At 44.2% G+C, this 20,492-nt stretch overlaps 1 protein-coding gene across 1 annotated transcript in view; it reads right to left on the reverse strand.

Moving 5' to 3' along the window:
* Positions 1-2,239: 2,239 nt before the first annotated feature.
* The window catches only part of LOC144145078 (uncharacterized), a 36,721-nt gene continuing 18,468 nt past the window's right edge, over positions 2,240-20,492 (reverse strand). Inside the window, exon 8 of the mRNA XM_077676574.1 lies at positions 2,240-9,942. Coding sequence (XP_077532700.1) covers positions 9,751-9,942 — 192 coding nt within the window. The 3' untranslated portion in view covers positions 2,240-9,750. The remainder of the gene's footprint in view (positions 9,943-20,492) is intronic.

Consider the following 20,492-nt stretch of genomic DNA (forward strand, 5'->3'; position numbering starts at 1 on the left):
CATGACGTGCCCATAACACCATTGAGGTTGGGTCCATGAAGCAAAGTGCTGGAGCGGGCAGAAGACGACTTGTGTAAATTCAGACCTCACAGGGAATGCGTCATAGTAACGGGGAGTCAATAATGGTAGTGTCTTGCGTTGTTGAGGGGAATAAACAATATACTACCTGAAGACCGTGATTAGGAAGCGAGCTTTCGTTCCCTTGTAGGTACAAGCCAGACACTTCCTGTACACTCCTAGCGCCATCTACTGGTTCGCTTTGAAGACTCGCTATTCCCTTCAGCAACTGCTAAAAGGGTTTAATAACGTGTGGGTACAAGCGAGCTGGTAATCCAATTATAATTTTGTTGAGTACAGCAAAGTTATAATGGTAAAAGGGACCCGCCATTCAGCCGCTGTGGCTTCGAGGTAGTGTTCTGGGTTCAGACGGCAACAGCCAGGTTTTGGGCCCCAGTGGGTCCAGCAGATTAATTTTTTTAAATTGTAACAGAGCTTTTTGCCATGAATTCTCTGTGTTGTTTTCATTAATAAGGGTTAATTGGTAGCTTTTAGGTCGGTTGGGGTATGGTGCGTAGCCTATCACTGTTTAATTCACGTTCAGCAACACCAGAAACCTTCATTGGAAGCGGCCAGAACACGACACCTTCAAGGCACAGGCCTCCACCCTGGCAGACCAATTGACCTCCATCGGTGGATATGGGGACCCCCCACCGCTCCCTTGCGTTTCTTCGTGAAACGGAAGCCTAACTTATACCTGTAATGCAGTCTGTATGCCATCGGGTACACTATACTTATACCTGTAATGCAATGCAGTCTGTATGCCATCGGGTGTACTATCGCAATAATGAAAAAAAAGTGCTGGGCTTGTACCTATGTGAGAACGCAGTGTCACAGATCCAGTACTATGTGGTGGTGCTATAAAAAGAAATGGTAACCATTCAAGGGTATTGGCCAAGTCAGGAGATGATTTCATAACTTCTACAGTCATCAAAATGAAATATGGGTAGTAGAAAACACTAAACGGTGTGAAAAATTAGGATATCTGGGTTGGCCAAGCAGGCGATGACTTCAAAAACCCCTAAAAACTAGCAAATGCCCCCCCCCCTAAAAAAAAATGGCGAAGCTTGCCCTAAGTCACGCAAAGCTGGAGGATTTCTTTCTATGTAAGTACTGATCTGTCGTCGCTTTTCACTGGGGTAGTAGTAGTCATCGTCATATCCATCTATATCGCAGTCTTCCTCATACATGACTGGCAGGCCCGGATCGTTTTGCCTGCAGGCTTTTCACATTTCTCCCAAAGTGGAACGCATCAGCACGTGCTAGAACCGATGACAACCGGCTTCGTGAACTGGGCGTGTGTAGCCCAAGTCAACACCGCCTGTATAAATATTGCCTAACGCGTCGCCCGCTTTCCAATGGGAGCGGTAGGGACGCTTAGTTCAGGCACTCATCCGGTATGGGGCGCACGCCGGTGGACGTCCCGCCTTACGTCACTGCTCGCGAGTCGCGAACACTGCACCCACTTCTACAGCCTGTGTCTGTCAGCTTGCGTCGAAGGGACCTTAGCCTCGAAGGCGTGGGAGCGCCACCTGGGGAACACTAGAAAAACTGTCAACTATTTCGCATAGTTTCCGAGAAGCGGCGCTGGCTGGCGAACATGAAAGCACGTAGGAAGGCTACGCTCCAGGAAAGGGTCAGAGAAGGCAACAGGAGAGTGGCTGTTTGGCCATTTTTCGCTCACACGTTAGGCAAGGATTATACAGGCAGCACTGCCCGAGCTGTCTTGTGCTCCCCCTTGAGGCGCGAACGCATGTGAACTGTTTTCTTGGTATTTTTTTGCGAGTGCCACGGGCAAGCCTGGCCGATGCCGGGCGCTCCTTGTAAAGCACGTGAACAGTAAACGGGGGCAGTAACTATGACCCAGGGTTTTCCAATGACGCCGCATACCATACACATCACGGCCAGCAACAGCTGCTCCACTGTTAAAAGTAGGTAGTAAGGAAAACTAAATGGTTTGAAAAGTGAGGAAATAGTTGCAGGGGACAGTATATAAAACTTTTACAAAACAAATACCGAGAGAATAAATATGTAATGGTAAAAGCTTAATTTTCAAGTTCCCATCCGAGTTCACGAGTTTACCTCGAGATATAATCAGTCGATATACAACACTCTACATACTCAAGCAATTATATTTGCGCTGCTTCATTTAGTGTCCAATAACGCACTCGAGAAGCCAAAATACTCAAATGGGCTTTTTATTAAACACCACTGTTTCGCACATTATTGGCACACACATGCGTGCAAAAAAAAAAGCTTCCATTTGCGTGGCACAAGATCCTTAATGTTTATCAATCTGAGCCGATCCACAGGTTTGCGCACGAAGCCCTACACACAATGACAATTGCAGCGCAGCACAATGTGCTGTGTGACACAGTGGCTGAGGTGGACTGTAACCAAAGTGGTGCCACTTTCTACCCATGCCGATCTGTTGAGGCATCAGTTTTACATCAGTAAGATGTGCTTTACACCGAATAGAATGTCCACAGAAAATTTTACACTGTATAAGAAAGGAGGACATCTGTTTCTGTTGAAAGCTGATTGGAGAGCAAGCTCTTCAGTTTTAAAACAGCACAGCCATATTGCCAATACGTTACACAGGACACATCCTAAGTCACTTTCATTTACCACTGCAATGACACTGCAAAGGGGTTCTAAACACATGTGCAAGGAAACGTCAAACATGTATGCACTCCCCCCCTCCCTTCCCTCCACTTGGTTTTTGTCACCAAGCAATACTCTTAAACAGTACTCACCAAGCTGCATTTATCTAAGAGAAGGAAACGTGCCTTTCCCCAGAGTGCCATGATTTTAAGCGTTACTCCTGCTGCTAGTCACAAAGTAAAATTTTTTGCCTTGCCAGAATGACTGCGTTTTGATGAAGGCAGGAAAGCAAGATGGGCATCAGAGATTGCATAGTTTGGCACGCGAAGCACTACACACAATGACAATTGCACGGAAGTGCAACATTGTCTGTGACGGTGGCTGAGATGGGCTGTAACCGTAGTGGTGCCGCTTTCTATCCGTACTGACCTTCACTGCGAACAGAGCATCAGTGCATACCAATTTCTCAGTTTCACCCGTGCCGAGGCAGGCACATTTTGGGCGTAACGTGCCGACATGACATCTCAGCTCTCGAGGCACCCCACTGATTTTGACTACGTGATGTCCTTAGACGCATGTCAAACATAGGATGTAAACCCTTTTGAAGCTCCATAAAATTTTGCTACCTCGCCTCAGTGACATGCAGCTGGGGTAGCCTGAAACCAGTTCTAGCGCACTCGAATCAGCAGCAGGATGCACACTGGTGGCTGCTCCAATATGCAATGTTTGCATGGGCGGTACCAACTTGGTGATGTAATGTTTAGTGCAAAAGAATGAACACAAGAGAACACACACACACGCCTGCTCTCAGTTAGTACTACTTGTGCAATAGCGTGGTCTGGAAGGAGGACAGGGCCAACCTTGCATCTGGCTGAGCCGAAACGCAGGAAAGGAACTGCAAATCCACCCGAAAGCACAAACAGGAGAGCTTCAGGAGGGCGCACACACCTGTCCCCACAGTACAGGGAAGGATCTCTCACCCCCTTTTTTTCAACACACACTTAACTGTCATTGGCAGTTTGAAAATAAGCTCTCGCCAAACAAAGCACAAGTAGTAATGGATCAAAAGCTTCCCTTCTATGCACCGGTTGCAACAATACATTTATGGCCGGATATTACGATACCTTCAAAAAGGTTCACAGCTGCTTAGACACATACAACACTACACAAGCGATGCGCACGCAAAAGCGCTCTCCTGCTGCTTCAGACATGCAAGGTCAACATGCTGATCTTCGAAGCCTAATTTGGATGACACATACTAGGCTGCAAGACATGAAGGTGGCTCCCTCAGAGTTTAAAATACGTATAAATGGTGACAAACTAGCAGCCTTGCATGCACATAGGCCAGCTTTTACCTAATCAGTGTGCATGTGCTGCTATGGTCCGACAACTAGAGAAATTGATGTGCAAGCATGAAAGCAGTTTTACATGACCAACCACACCAATAAGTCAGGTCATGCCATTTTCGGTAGCCCGTTAATGCTTCACACACCTAATTGAAGAGCAGTAACTTTAATTTCGGATAATTGTAGTCTTTTTCTTTTTTTTTTTCTTTCATTGGTATAACCATTTCCAGCAACGGATATGCATCAGCATATAAATAACACGGACTACGGCACTCCGTCTATTCTCTTGTTCTGCTGGAGCTCACAGACACACAACTCCATTGCACACCCACACAGCCATGAACCAGAAACCTGTTATTGCAAGCTAATAATTGCGTAAACCTACTCAGAAATAAAGACAACAAAACAAAACTCAAGACGGTTACCAGCATAGAAGAAAAAAGAAATCGAGGGTACACATATTTTTATGTTGAGACCATCGATGAGCGCTATGCTGAGGATTTCTTGCGCATTCCCTTTACTGTTAAACTACTGGCATGTTCTACTTTACCCCTCACTGGATCGTACGCAGCTTCTGTGTGCACAAAAATACAGAGTAAAAATCTCCCTAGGCATTTAAGATCGCAGTGCCTATGTAGGGGTTATATTTTGTGTGTGCGCATGCACGCCCATGTATCAATGTGTCTGTGTGTGCACGTGAATGTTATAGTCAATGATGAGGGAGCTGTGCAATGGGCCAGAAGGAACTTGTAGGTAAAAAATATACAACTCTACAGTTAACACATTTACTTCTAATCAGTGAACAGTTTCGGCAGTGGAAGTGCCTTCATCAAGGGTCTGTACTTCACCCCTGATGAACGCAGGCTGAAACTGTGGGACAAATTCAGAATAAATGTGTTAACCTGCCATTGCACAGCCATGTTGTGCAGAAATGTGTAAAGGCCTGCAATTTTCTTCTGGTGCAGTTGGGAGGGAGGAAGGAAGATAAAGAAAGAGAACAGCTTGAATGTTTGCCTGCTCTTGTGTTAACACCATAACTGGGCGATAACAACTCAACCTTTTGTTCTCCTGGTGTATACTTGAGATGCTTGCATCATTTCACTTTGATTGTACAAGACACCGCCCACAGAATAAGTAAAAATGACGTACATGCTAGTGACCAGTGCAAAAACAAAACTGCAAACTAGGTCACTACATTGTAAACCTGGACAGCAAGCTGTGTTAGGCTCAGCAAGCTGAATTAGGCTCAGTTACTAACCACAGATGAAAGCTTGTCATAATACTTCTATGGAAGTATTCCTGCAATTCGTGTTCATCTGGGTGACTTATTAAAAAAAAAAGGAAGTGATTAGTTGCAGATCATAACAGTGTTCAACGCCTGCCACAGAAGTTTCCAGCCAAGATAAGTCAGAATGTTATACATTAATAAAAAATAAATGTAAAGTACAAGCATAATTTTTTATTAGTCACTAAAAAAAACGGTATCATGGTACTAAAACTGAGCATTTAAAAGTACTTGTTTGTACTAATGCAAATCCTGGGGCCCACATCTTAGCAGTATCGCGCAAGAAATCTCGATTTTGAATGCTGCTCACCATCACAATATGGTGTGTCGACGTAACAAGGATTTAGGCCATCGTGCCGAAGTCTCTATGGCAAGGTTTTAATTATGTGATTCAAACCAAAAGCCATTGTTACAAACAAACCATTGCCCCTGGTGTGGTATTAGTGAGATTTGATTGGAAACCACAAGCAGAGAAATATATTTTCAAGTCACCAAAAATACCACAGCATACCACAGGCCAACTTGAAGAGCACGCTACATCACGCATTGCTTCGATATTAAAGGACCACAAACATTAGATTACTCGTGCAGGGTGCAGCAAAACAGCATCACATACATTTCTGTTCTCAGAACCGCCCTTCACACTCTGCTTACTTTGACACGACGCTCTGACGACTCTGCGAACTGCTAAAAAGGGTGGTCAGTACACAGCTATCAAATACACTGCAAACAAAGGGCTGATATTCAGACGCATGCCCCAAAAATATGCGCCCAATAAGGATAAACAAACTCTATCAAACATAAACACAAATGTCAGTTCATGACACGTTCACTGCAAATAAAAATGTTGCTCGCGATTTATGTGCGGCAAGATGCAGAAGAAAGCCCAGTACATGCTATCGTTAATATTGCACGGTTGTTCATAAGAAGCCACAGCAGCATTTAGCGAAAATTTGTGGACGGCTTTCTCCGCACTAAGGAAACATGTGACATGTTTCCATGTGCAGGGAACATTTCTGTACTGAAAAAGCCCCAACTGTAGCCTGTCGACATGCAATGGCATGAGGGCTTTGCAACGATAAGCTTGCAGCCATGAAATCACGCACTTGAAAACATGCAATTAGGGTTACATCACTGGTGCATCAGCATGGCAGGAGGAATTAGGCCACAGATATAAGGAACACACCGTGCCACACCTTGCACAACACACAATGCTGCAGTGTTTAGAAGAACAAGATTTTTCACGAGAAAGTAACAGGACTACTACCCTCCGCACTTTCTTCCGCCCCTTGTGGTTCTTGCGGTTAGTCGGAATTGTTTGAGCAGAATCTCTGAATGCCCGGGAGTCATGAGAATACTAAACCATTCCGTAGTGACCCCCATTTTTCTTCCAAGATACGCATTACTGTATAAGGGTAAAAAACAGCAACAAAAGACACTTTAACAAGTAAAGCAATAACACTGGGCTCTGCCCCAGCAACTGCAAAGCATAATTAATGTCCTAATTTTAATTGCCCTTTAGTCTATAAGGCTGACTAGGGTTTTTAGGAGAAAATACGCTGCATGCAACACAGGTGGTCTGCAAACTTGACTGCGCAAATTGCTTGACTAGCCGCTAACGTCGCAGAAGAGAGAGAGAAAAAAACTCAAAATGTACTTATGATACAACAGTAAACACTTGAAAAAGCATAACAAAAAAGATGTTAACAGAGGCAACAGTGGCCACCTTCGGCACATTGAGCGAGAGGGGCTTGTAAGTACATTTTGTAAAGGTAGAAAAACACAACAATGCCAACTAACATGTTCCATGTCAGCAAGGTTTTAGTGGCTAACAAACAATGAAATAAAAATGAAAAACTACAGACTGGTTCATTTACGTTGTGAGCAATACCAGTTAAGTACTGCAGGCAAGCGCCTTAAAATATCTATTGTGAGAACGAGAAAAAAAAAAGACTTGAGTAAAAACATTTTAACAAAAATCTGCACACATAAAGGAGAACAAATCGAATCTGACACTGCACACATCACGTGGCACGCTCTGTGGCATTTGCCAGTATATCACAGGCATGCGTGTGCAGACAATGCACACACAGGCATGTATACAAAGAAGCAGCGACAATAATTTTGGGCAAAAACAGCTTTTGGCCTCAACTGTACAAATGCCAATCCTTTGCGCACGTTATACATCTTAGAAATAAACACTGCTTGTGACCTTATGCACCACCCCACACTTGCAAAAGAAAGGATTGATGACATTGTCCATACAAAACTCTGAGCTATTCTTTGCAACACATGCCAAGCGAAATGGCTACCTTAAACATCATTGAAATTTTGTGACCGCTACGTTCTTTTTCGACTAAACTCGTGCTTGCACGACACACAAACATGCACTATACGTATACAGCAACGCACATACTGGTGGATATGATGCACTTGTATCATACATATGTTTCACCTCATTACGGCATTCCAACTGCAAGATTTCAATCTCGAAGACGCTCTGTCCCCGGCACACAAGTTTGCTTCCCAACATTGCACAATCACGGCCCTGTTCACACAGTGGTAACCCCAGCCAACAGCAAACGACAAGTATTGCACACGCCTAAAGAAGCCGAAGGACATTGCATATTCAGCCACCAACACCATGCAATATGCACACGCTATTATATACTGCAAGTGCTTGTCTAGGGGCGCAGACGATTGTTTCAGTGCAAGACAGAAAACTGAGTGCCAGCACGCATGAGGCAGGTGCCTGCTGTAACGCCGACCTAGCCTGCCTCGCTGCGTTGGCTGAAATGCACTTCCTAAAAGGCACCCCTTTTCTGGTGTGCGTAAGTTAATTTCCGGGTGAAAGGCATGTTAACCCTGACGGTCCCTAGTGTGGTGCCACGGTGTCTCCCCTCCACCGAGATTCTCTGGCCCGCGAGGACAGGGCATACCTGGGCATGCGCAGCTCCAAAAAGCTTGCGCGAGCCAAATGTGGCTCTGCGTTTCCGTCACGTAGCTGATGATTCGTACAAATGCGAAGGGCTCCACGTCTACCCTGAACACCGATGCTCAGATATTGTGATAGCGCAGCAGCACAGGTATGCCCCCTAGGCATTAACCCCTTAACCATTTGCTCACGAGCTCAACTCCACCCTTCACTGGGTTTTCGTAAAGTTCATGCCCGACAGCAATATCAAGCATCCAAGCTTCGACGAGTCCCAGTAGCCCAAAACATTGGACCGGTGATTTGCAGAAAGTGAATGAGCTTCACTGGAACTGATACAGTAGAAAGTAGGCTCATCCAAAACGGTTAAGGGGTTAACGCTGCTGGAATGATGAGGAAGCCCGTGAAGACTAAACTACACTTTGTCCTCCCTTCTAAAGCAAATGCTGCACTCAGCAACTTCGTGCGACAGAAGTACAAAGTTCGAGTAGGGCCCACAGGCATGCTATATGCCGTGCCTCTTTTCTCACAGAGGCATGGGCCAAGCACACGCTGCCGAAGCTGTTTGCCAACTTTGATAGCTTTTAGTTGACTGTGACAATAAGCTGCTCCATGTAAAGACTTTGCCTAACAGGACAAGTCGCAAAGAAGTCGTTCAGAACATGGGAACCCAAAAATATGACTCTTGTGTCTCGTGAGGCTTAGTCGGACAAGGTGGCTAGAAAATAGAGGGTATTTAGAGTAGACAGCATAGGCCACAACTGGGTTTCAGTAGATTCAAATCCTCCAAGCTCTTCTAGCCATGTCAGAAAATGAGGTCAACAATGAAGCAAACAATTTTCCAACGAAACAACGTTCAATAGATGTGCACCGAATGAGCATTCTCTCTTGCACAACTGCAGTACCACATAACCTAAAAAACCTGCCGGTTTACCACTGAAGTTTAAGCTTTGGTATGCTTCAAGTAAAAAGTGCACTTTTTTTTTTATCACTTGTTCGTGATTAACCAACAGCCAAGCCAAGTGCACAGCAATAGCTCGATGACTTCCTCTTTTGTCTTATCCCTGAATCAGCTTCCAAAATAAGTAAGGCTCTGCTTTCCCCTACTTATCTCTTTATAGAGACCTGACGCCTGTAGGGACCTAATCGTAACATTAACAAGAGTGTAAAAACAGCAAGGAAGCGCAATCCAAATACATTCTTGTCGACACCCCTCACCTTGTTAATCCCTAGCTGGCGAGGCTGTCTAATCTCACATTTCTCCTTTCAAAAGTGAAGCTGCTTACGACCAACAAAGCCCACAAATTATGGACAAAAGCCACTGAAACCTAGTAGGAACAATGCAGGCGATTGAAAATAGCTTCCCCAATGATCTGAGAGCTGCTGCCACGTGTGGCAAGGCTAGAAGAGCCCAAAGCGTCAAGGCGCTTTGTCAGAAACTTGGAAGGTCGAGACACAAGGGTCTGCTGCCCAAGCCCTGGAATGTTGGTCCCTGCTTGCGTCCCAGACCGGTGGCCCCTGCAACCTCAGACGGCCGTGCGCTCGTCGTACACCACCACGGCCTCGTTGTCGACCAGCGAATCAGTGTCTGTGTGCGCCGATGGCAGTGTGTGGAAGGGTGACAGGTAGCACTGTTGGTGCTGGTAGCTGCGGGTGGCAGCAATGGCAGCTGCGCTGTCGTTGCGCATGCGGTTCTTGCGCCGCTTGCTGAAGTTCACCTGGACAGACAAAAAAGAAGTGCCCCACTGTAGCTTCACTAGTCATTCGCTCATGCACAGCTCAAACAAAAACAGGGCTGGTTTGTAGTACTGTGCTTAGTATTACCAGAGTCCTTCAATGCTTCTCTGGTCATGAAACTCCCGGCCAAGTTTCGTACAGGGACAAAGGCTACCACGAGGGGCGCCACCGCAGATCGGAGGTCATCGGGCGGCCGCCGCTGCTCTGTAGCCAAACCGGCAGGCAGGAACGCAGTAGCAGCATGCCCGTTCGCACGAAATTTTTTCGCCACTCACAAAATGACAAGTCTATTTGAGCGGCCCACGACACGTAAAGCGAAAGTGCACTGCTGATAAGGCGGCGAGTATCTGTTTTATCTTACTCCGTGGTCCGTTCCCTGCCAAACGCGCTCTGACCACGCCCCCCGCTGCCCTCTCATCAACACCAGCGCCGCGGCGCGGCCTCCCTGGGCAGCGTACGAAGCTCTCCCATAGCGTGACGGCGAAGTTTCATGACCAGAAAGGCATTGAAGGACTCTGGTATTACCGTATTTACCCGATTCTAACGCGCACTTTTTTTCAGAAAAAATAGGCCGAAAAATCGCATGCGCGTTAAAATCGGATACAAAGCCGAAACTGCCGAAACAGCAGAGATTTCGTCCCACCCATCGCCATTTCGTCCCACCCAAAGCTTTTCGTCCCACCCAAAGATTTCGTCCCACCCAAAGCTTTTAGCAACGATTTTTCGGACGCAGCAAGCCTAGGCGCCTAGGCTTTTCTCCGGAGTTCACACAAATCGCCAAATCGTTCCACTTGCGCGCTTGATAACAGCAATGGCAGCAGCGGCTCCCACGCGTTCAAAACGAGCGGTCGGCTGAAGCGTGCACCTCTGGAGAAGCTCTCGGGATGGGCGTGCGAGGCGTGGGCCACGGTCCCATAGACCATGGTTGAAAGTTCATTCAGAAGTGTGGCATCGCGAACGCACTTGAAGGCACTGAGGCCGAGATGTTGTGGTCAGCGGAGAGCGACGAGGAGTGAGATGAGTGAGATTACTTCGGGAAATAAATCGCCCATTTCTCTCGCATTCGTTTGACTGGGTCACAAAGTCCTGTGCGCGTTACAATCGGAGGTGCAAGTTTTTTCGGTTTTTTTGCCAGGAAAATCGGGTGCGCGTTAGAATCGGGGGCGCGTTAGAATCGGGTAAATACGGTACCTATAACGGCAGAGTGTACACTGAAGATCCCTCTCAGGACAGTGGTGCTAACATTCATCATAGATTTGAGACAAAGCGGGAGGGAGCGATTCGCTGTTGGCATATCAGCCCGCACACACCCTGTGCCTGATTTCCCACTCTCGCTTATTTTAAGTGCTGTCTCTGCTTTTTACAGCAAAGCTGTTAATGTATAGGGTTTCGTGCATTTTTGTTCTGCGCGAGCACAAATGCCTTGCAGCAAAGCCAACTTTCATTACGAGTCTCTGAATTTCTCTGAATTACTCTGAATTTCATTACTTGTCCTAATTACTTCACACACAAGTTTTAAACATTAGGCAATTTACGTCTGCTGCGAATACATGGGCATCTACGGGAGGAGTATGGTTACAGAAAACAGCTGTAACTTTGATTTATAAAAACTATCCCGAAACAAAGTATGTGGCAATTAGCCGGTATGATGACTTTATCATTAGGGCAAGTTTCATTTACTTTTTATATATAATTAAGTAGCTCACAGTGAAGTTGCAATGGTTGTGGAACTCCCGTCTACCTATGGGCTTCCACACGAGGGAAACAGACAGCCCCATGTTTGTGTGCTAAGGTAAAACTCAAGTCCTCTTAAGTTTCATCCAGCAATCACACAGACACAGTCACTACCATTACCATATGGTGAGAAAAATCAAATAAACACGTGTACATTCTCTAACCATGTGTGCGATGTGTATTTTATACAACTTCGCTGGTCATCCACCATCAAAGAGTGGAATGGCTCATTTTTTTTTTCTCTTCGTTATCTAAAAATCAGATAGACATATGTATTGGTCTAATATTTATGCATTTGTGGTATAAGGACTGCATAAGAAGTCGACAGATAACTGTATGGGATTTGTAAGTTTTTGAATGAGAACTTGTTGGCCTAACACAGACAAAGCTACAGTGAAAGCTCATCAATACGAACTACAGTAGAATCTCGATAAACGGAAATTGCTTAAATGGAATTGCCGCTTAAACGGAACAGTAGCCGGTAAGTTGGTTGGTTTTGTGTTCAGATAATGTAAAAAAACACTCTGTAATCGGAACTATCATTTCCATGTCACCGTGTAAACGGAACCGAAAATGAAACTTCTTGTGGGACCCATTGCCAGAAGCATCAGCTTTTTCCAGTTCCGGCTGTGTCATTTTTTTTATCCTCGTTGGCCTCGAAAGCCTGCACTCGTTAGTAGTGAGCCGGGTTAGCACAACGAATGCCACATCGTAGTTCTTGTTCTAGTCATTCAGTCTCGATTCAAGTGGCCGAAGAAGTTACAGGGTCTTAGCTCCTGCCGCCTCGTTCGTGCAATCGTGGTGCTATTCGCTATTCATCACCGCATTGCTCTGGAGATCTAAAAGGTGCAATTGCAAGGACTAAAAGAAACTGATGCATTTTTAGTGCACAGGGGCTAATTGTTGCTAAATAAACCTTGCAGGGGTGAGACAGCTGAATCAGATTTGGGAGCAGTTTTTGGAGCAGCGTAATCTCGATTTTGTGGCAGAAGAACCTTGATTTGGAGCAGAAGAACGATATTTATCATATCACCTTAGGAGCCTAAAAAATCAAATTTTTGGCAACTCGGGGCGGGTGGGGGGAGTGCACTTTTCAATAGGTTTTGAACGTACATAGCACTAAAACAGCCTTTCAATAAAGTTTTTTTCTACCAGAGCATCACAAGGTTCGAACTGCACTACTTTTTTACAAACCATTAAATTCTTAGGCTCTATGCATAGATATATCGTGGAGGGCCATTGAAAATATCAAATTGAAAAACTAAGCAATCGTAAGACATTTTTATTATCATGTGAATGCCGAAATTATTTTCGTAATCCCAGACTCGGCTTTACGCACAAGTGTAGAGCCACGGCAAAAGTTGAGCTAAGCGAGGTGACAGTCGCACCCAACCAGCCCTCCCATTTCAATCCCCAAGGTACGCCTTCACTACGATCCTAATTTGCGTAACGCTGGTAGGTTTAGCCACCTCCCTTTTGGCATTATATTTCACTTCAGATAAATCAGCCATTATTACTAGCGTGCAATAATAACCCGTCCCGGCAACGTTTTGTGGTGACGTAGACTGCGCCACCACTTCTGCAGTGTCGATCGTCCCATTCCTGCCGCTCGCAAGCTCGCTGTCAAAGGCAGCAATAACTCAGCATTTTATAACACCGCAACGAGTCCGAAATTTCACTTCAAGCACGCACCGCGCCTCACACTCAAGGCCGAAACACGGCGAATTCGCGGTCACCACGTTGTTTTTGATAAACTCCAGTCTTTTGAGTCACGCAACTTCCTGCAACACATAAAATGACTAAATGTAAACCCAGCCACCCCTATAACCAAAACCACGGTGAAAATCGGCGAAGAGCACTCTGCCTGAACCACGAGCAATTGCTTCGCCAAGATACCGAGATACCAAGATGGCGGCGTCCAGTAATGTCGTTCCGGAAATACGGCGCTCCAAAAATTGCCGTTTTTACATCAACCTGCACAATTAGTTTGAGCCCTCAGTACACATAAGTATTTTTTCTACAGGACATTGCAATGACTTTCGACGGGAAAACTTTAAAAACGCACAGATATATAACATGTGCAACCCTACATTACGACTTTCGAAAACACTATCTCGGGGACAAGTTTATGCGGGTTTTTTATTGAATGATCAATCAATTAAACCTTTAAAAACAGCATCACCTTTGGGTGCTGGAAAATTATGCCGTCAGTAAGCATTTCTCCCCACTGAAATTGACGGGAGCGTTAAAATCCTTGGCTGTTAGACTGTTTTGGAACAGTTTGACACATTTCTTGCAATTTTCAAGGTTTTGGAGCTGCCTGGCGCAGAAAAACAAATTTGTATCAAATCTGCGCAATGCCTCACCCCTGACATTGTAAATGCTGTGCCTTCCCTCTTGTAGTTTTCTTGCTTTCTAAAAAACTATCAGCTACATTCATTTTTTAGTGCTTAGAGTTCTATGAACTGGTATAAAGAGTACAAAATTTGCACTTAATCCGCACTAAAATTCGCACATAAATTTGTGCTTTTGCACATCTCTTTCGGTAAAAAGAGCTCCTGTTAAATGGAACTAATTTTTTCGGTCCCTTGAAGTTCCATTTATCGAGAGTCTACTGTACAATAATTTGTATTCATGAATAACTCGAACTGCATGATTTCGCGCAGAGAAGTCTCCGCAGAAGAAGACGAGTCTCCGCAGGAGTCTATGTATAAGAAGCCCGTTAATTCGAACCCGAGTAGGTTCCACCACGGATAATCCAAACTACACGCCACCGTGCAGGTGACCTAGCGCCTAGCACACGGACAAAGAAGCGCTCCTTTTGGTGCATACACACAAGGCTGCATAGAACGAAGAAGGGTCATTACATGCCAAACGTCCCAGTCGTAAAATCGACCATCAATGATTAGCTCAGTAAAAATTGTGGGTCATCCTCGCATGGCCCACAATGCTCCCTGAAAGCGTTTTTGTCGAAAAAAAATTTGTTCCTTTTCTAGCGGCCATTTTACCCCCAGGGTTTAAAGCAAACTTATGTCTGTGAAAAAATTCATAAAAAAGTAACTTCTCTTATAATGGCGACCATTTTTGTGAACATCATTTTGAGGCCCTGGGCTGCTCTTTGCCGCATTTTTAAAATATTTTTGCTTTTCTTTGCTGTGATTACGCCATTCAGAAAATACACCATGTCGAACGTTTTCAAACATTTTTAGCAATTACGAGCACATTCTCTCAGCCAACGAAGCACTTGTACCTGTATCTCAGCATTGTGGACAATTGGTAAAAACTATATTTACACTGAAAAAAGGTGAAATGTGCGAGAAAACGTTTGTCGAACTTGGAAAAATCTCCTTTCTGGGCCATATTCACCTTGAAATTGCGCATTGTTGTGCTCGTAGTAAAAATATCAAATACAAGCCATTCACTAGTACAAATGATCGCAGTTTATTTCAGAAAGTTTAATCAGAACAGTTTTTGTTTTAGCAGAGAAAAAATTTTTTCAATTTGTACAGCGACACTGCTTCACCCCGTTGTTCCACAGAGAGTCTTCTCTGCACGGCATGCGCCTGCCTGCATGAAAGACACGCGAGCCAGCGGGTTCGCACTACAAGAATACCTTTCTCCGCAATGGTATTTCGTAGCGTCAGTACAGGAAAAAGGAATAATTCGCGTGTTAGTGGGAGAAGTACAATGTGGAGCTAGCGGTGGTGCGCCCATTCCATGCGTATACAGGTAATTCAACGGCTGGCTGGACATGGACGTGCATTTAAAGAAGCAGGGTATGTTTACGTGGTATCTTTTAAGTATGCCAAAAATTACGAAATAAACAGCGGCGGAGTCATCGAGTTAAACAAATTTATTTGTATGCGTTAGTGGGAATTGCATAACCTGATGCTTTAACTCTTTCGGGACCGCTCCATAGGCCATCGGTCATATATGATCGATGGTTTCACGAGCCTGCAGAATACAAATTTTCGCTCGATGGAACACCTAGCGACATCTAGGAGATAGTTTGAAAACTGGAGTTTTCTCTTTTGTGAATTTTCTTTTTTTATCGCCAGGCGGCAACGCATCAGATATTTTATTCTGACGGGCAGTGGTTTCGAATGTAAACAAACATGGCGTCATACTCGCGCGAGCGCGATTAGAAATCCGCCTCGTCTCGTCTCACATATCTTCGCCTTCTACTGTGGATTTTAACGATGAGAGTGGCAGTGAAGAGTCGGAATGCGGCTTTAGAGATCGGATTTCACCTCGAGTGAGGATTCGGGTGTCAATCAGCCTGGAACAAGGCTCAAAGGTGGGTGTTGGTTTCGGTTTCAATTGTCTCTGGAGTAGGTATGTGCGCTCGAAATATGTTCTGGCTGGTTTATATTTGTTCGCTAGGGTGTTAACTACCTATGGTGGTGATCTCCTGCCACCATCTCAGAAAGGGATCAAGTTTTCGCCGAGACGAAAGCCCGGCGTGTACCTGGGCGACGACGTAGCCATGGCCCTAGTGCCAAAGAGATCACGCACAAAACAAAAAAACAGTTACACCTAGCCGCATCAAACTTTCGCGATGAAGAAACAAAGCATTGTGTTAGATTTTGTATATCCTGAAATAATTTTATTCTTTTTTAATATTTTTATATTTACGCTTTTTTCTATCTTTTTCTGTAGTTTTTTTACAAAGTTCTTACTTTAAGATTTTTTCATGGTTCTATCGTCAGTGTTGAAGTAAAACTTGGTATTCCATGTCAAAGAACATATAATTAGCTGCATTTTGGTATATGCTAAGGTAGGATGGTGCCTTTGCTTTATGTAATAAAAAATTTCTAGCGAGACCTCACTTTTTCATCACTTTTTCGGGCGGTCCCGAAAGAGTTAAATGCACATCTGATGTCCAGCCATTGAGTTACATGTACTCGTGGAATGGGCGCACCACCGCTAGCTCCACGTTGTACGTTTCTCACCAACACGCGCATTACACCTTTTCCTGTACTGACGCTACGAAATACCATTGCGGGGAAGTGTAGTACCGCTAACCTGCTGGCTCGCGAGTCTTTCATGCAGGCAGGCGCATGCCGTGCAGAGAAAACGCTCTGTGGAACAACGGAGTGAACTAGTGTCGATGTACAAATTCAGAAATTTTTCTCTGCTAAAACAAAAACTGTTCTGATTAAACTTTCTGAAATAAACTGCGGTTAGTTGTACTAGTGAATGGCTTGTATTTGATATTTTTACTACGAGCACAACAATGCGCAATTTCAAGGTGAATATGGGCCAGAAAGGAGATTTTTCCAAGTTTGACAAACGTTTTCTCGCACACTTCACCTTTTTTCAGTGTAAATATAGTGTTTACCAATTGTCCACAAAGCTGAAATACAGAAGCAATTGCTTCATTGGCTGAGCGAATGTGCTCGTATTTGCTAAAAATGTTTGAAAATGCTCGACATCGTGTATTTTCTGAATGGTGTAATCACAGCAAAGAAAAGCAAAATTATTTTAAAAAAGTGGCATAGAGCAGCCCAGGCCCTCAACATGATGTTCACAAAAAATGGTGGCCATTATAAGAGAAGTTACTTTTTTATGATGAATTTTTTTCAGACGTAAGTTTGCTTTAAACCCTGGGGGTAAAATGGCTGCTAGAAAGGAACAAATTTTTTTTGGACAAAAACACTTTCAGGGGGCATTGTGGGCCATGTGAGGATGACCCACAATTTTTACTGAGCTAATCCGTGATGGTCGATTTTACGGCTGGGACGTTTGGCATGGAATGACCCAGAAGGCAAAATAGGGCAAAACTCTGTTGTTTCCTCCATGGTAAAACCAATCTAAATCCGACATGGTGAACATTTTGGAAGGCGCACTTTTTGTGAACTATGTCGATGAGGACGCAGGGGCGCTGACAGATGAAGGGATCACATTTCAGGTCAGAAGCGCAGAACCTGTCGCTGCCAATGACGACAAGGAGGATAACGACAAAGCAGAGTGCGGCCGTCCTCTCAGAAGTCATGGCCGGATGGAATGCCACCCATTTCTTTTTTCCATTTTTTAAGAAGGCGAAGATGAGGCTTCCCGCTACACTCGTTTGTTAGAGCAAAAAGTGCCGACTGTCGCCTTTATGGACAAAAGACAGGCCGCAATGACGGGCTTTTCAAAGCGCAAAAGTGTTGACATGCCCTACTACTTCCCAATAGCAGTGTAATGTTGTTCTTGTTCACTTTCGTTAGTTCAAACATTCATTAATTCCATCTAAACCGGCGCTCCCTTGAAGTTTGAATTAACGAGTTTTTACTGCATTTCAGTATAGGTCCTCATACAAGCAGGGCTATGTGTGTTCATGTTCTAATACAAACTTATACAGCTGTAATACACTTATTTGTATCAAAAATTTGTACGAGGCAAACTCTTACAAGATGAACACTTTTCTCGCATGGAGTTTCACCATATTTCCTCAGGTACATGTGCCAGAGATTCCCACCCAGATGCTTCGTAACATTTTGAGCGAGGAAGACTGGGCTTTTGTTTATAGTCACGGGAATTTGAAGCGACACAGATGGCACAGAAGTTATAAGCTACTGGAGTGCATTGATAAGGTGAGTTTGTCCGACAGTGGTGAGTGCGAAAGCTGCGATTATAGTGAAGGGGGAACACTGCTCTTAAAACAGCTTACTTTAATTTTCAAGTAAACTCTGTGAAGCTTGTCGACATTGCTGCTTTTTTTCCACTGATTTCAAATATGGCATTATTTTTTTAGTGAGTCAATTAGTTGCCAAGATAATTAGAAATAATTAGTAGTTTCTGGTCAAACAACAGACAAAGCAGTGTTGGCCATAAAACTGTAATCTTTATATTTTCCAATGATATGAACCTTGGTGAGTGCAATAAGAGAATCAGTTTTTTGATGCACCACTTGGAACTAATTTTAGAGCTCATTAAACCTTGGTGGCACCAGTGGCAAGGAACCATTTTGAATGCCCATTTCAAACACCGAAGTTTAATGAACTGTAAAAGTAGTTCTAAGCAGTGCATCAAAAAAACCGATTCTTTACTGCACCCACCAGTGTTCATAGCACTAAAAATTATAAAGATTACAGCTTTATGGCTAACACTGCTTTGTCCATTGTTCCTCCAAGAGTGGCTAATTATCTCTAATTATCTCAGGAACCAATTGGCTTACTCAAAAAATGATGCCATATTTCCAGTCAGTGGGGAAAAGCAGCAAGACTGACAAGTTTCACGGAGTTTACTTAACAATTAAAAGAAATTGTTTTAAGCGCCATGTCCCTCTTAAATAAAATGTCCACAGTAGGTCACTGGTTGTGCATTATTATACACAGTAGTCGCAGTGGCACTACAGCATGTTAATGCATAGCTCTAAGCTTCACTCGAGTATAAGCCACACCCGAGTGGCATTGACAATAAAAAGTATACACAATAACAAACCCAATTCCCACTTTGCACACATGCAATGAAATTACACTCCACTTACAATCAGCTTAAAAACTTGTCAAATATAATGAAATACTATGCACTCTGAAAATTTCATTGTTCGAAAATGAACAGAAAAGAGTACAGAATTGAAGGCGTGTGAACAAAGCTTTACACAAGCATGTGCCACTGAAAAGTTTGCACTGCTTAATAATTCTGAACGTGGTATACATGGAAGCATTTGGGCTTCCTCATCTCGAGCTAGACATTTTAGGGGCAGCACAGATGGTGTCAATTTCATGTGAAAGGCTCTTAGCTAGGCTAGAGGAGGCAATTCTGTGTGCTCTGTCAGCTATGGACTGCCACATAGACAGGGAATATCGTGCAGTGGCTGCCGTGAAGAAGTCTTCAACAGAAGTTTATGCATCTATCTGATAATAGACTACTGATGGTAACCTTTCCAGCCGGTGAACGCACTCTACTTTAAGTCATTCTGCACGCAGAAGCACCCATCAAAGATATCGGACACTTTTATTGGTCAAATGCTGGGATCGGATGACAAGTTTGTGCCGTTCATAAGAGGGGGAGCTAGGGGCGTCCTCGGAAACTGCCCCTTGATTTCCATACTTTCAGTATTCTTGAAGATTGTGGAACAGGTTATGAATACAGGATCAGTAGTTTTTTAGAAGTTATAAAAATTAACAGCAAATGAGCAGTATGGGTTTCAGAAAAGAAAATCAGCAGAAAATGCTCTCTTACATATTAAAGAAAAATTAATTGAAAACCAATTAGTATACCTCAGGTATTTCTTTAGATTTTGGAAAAATATTTGATTCCGTTACACATTCTGTTAAGTAGGACAGGCACGATTCCCAGTGCTTCCTTTTCAAGTCTGTCATCCTTAAACTAAGGGAGCCAGGTTTGCTGTGGAAGTGTGTTCCTCCCTCCCATCTGTTTGTGCATTGCCACCACAGTGGGAATCAGCTTCCTTTTTGATTAGGACACCTTGTTTGCACACTAAGACAAACGTATTGGAGAAATGAAAGAGGCCTTCCCTGTTAAAGCAAAGAAAACAAAAGGAGGTTTCTATACATGCCTTAGGCTGCTTCATTTGAAATCAAATTGAGGGTTCACGTGCCAAAGGAGTACCTTGCATGCAAGGCACGACACAGCGAAGGGCTAGGGAGCAATTTTGACCATTTGGGCGTTTCCAACGTAATCTGAAATCACACACCCGAATGTTTATATTTTTCACCTCCAGCAGAAAAACAACAGCCACAGAAGGGGCTCGAAACTGCGGCTTGGTGCACAGTGGCGCAACGCCCTAGCCGCTGAGCTAACACTAAGTGAGCCTTCACGGTTGCTACAACAAGCGGAGTGTCCA

The sequence above is a fragment of the Haemaphysalis longicornis genome, unplaced genomic scaffold (genome assembly GCF_048455015.1).
Source record: "Haemaphysalis longicornis isolate Haplotype H1 unplaced genomic scaffold, Haemaphysalis longicornis Haplotype H1 scaffold_1, whole genome shotgun sequence".
NCBI classification, from domain to species: domain Eukaryota; kingdom Metazoa; phylum Arthropoda; class Arachnida; order Ixodida; family Ixodidae; genus Haemaphysalis; species Haemaphysalis longicornis.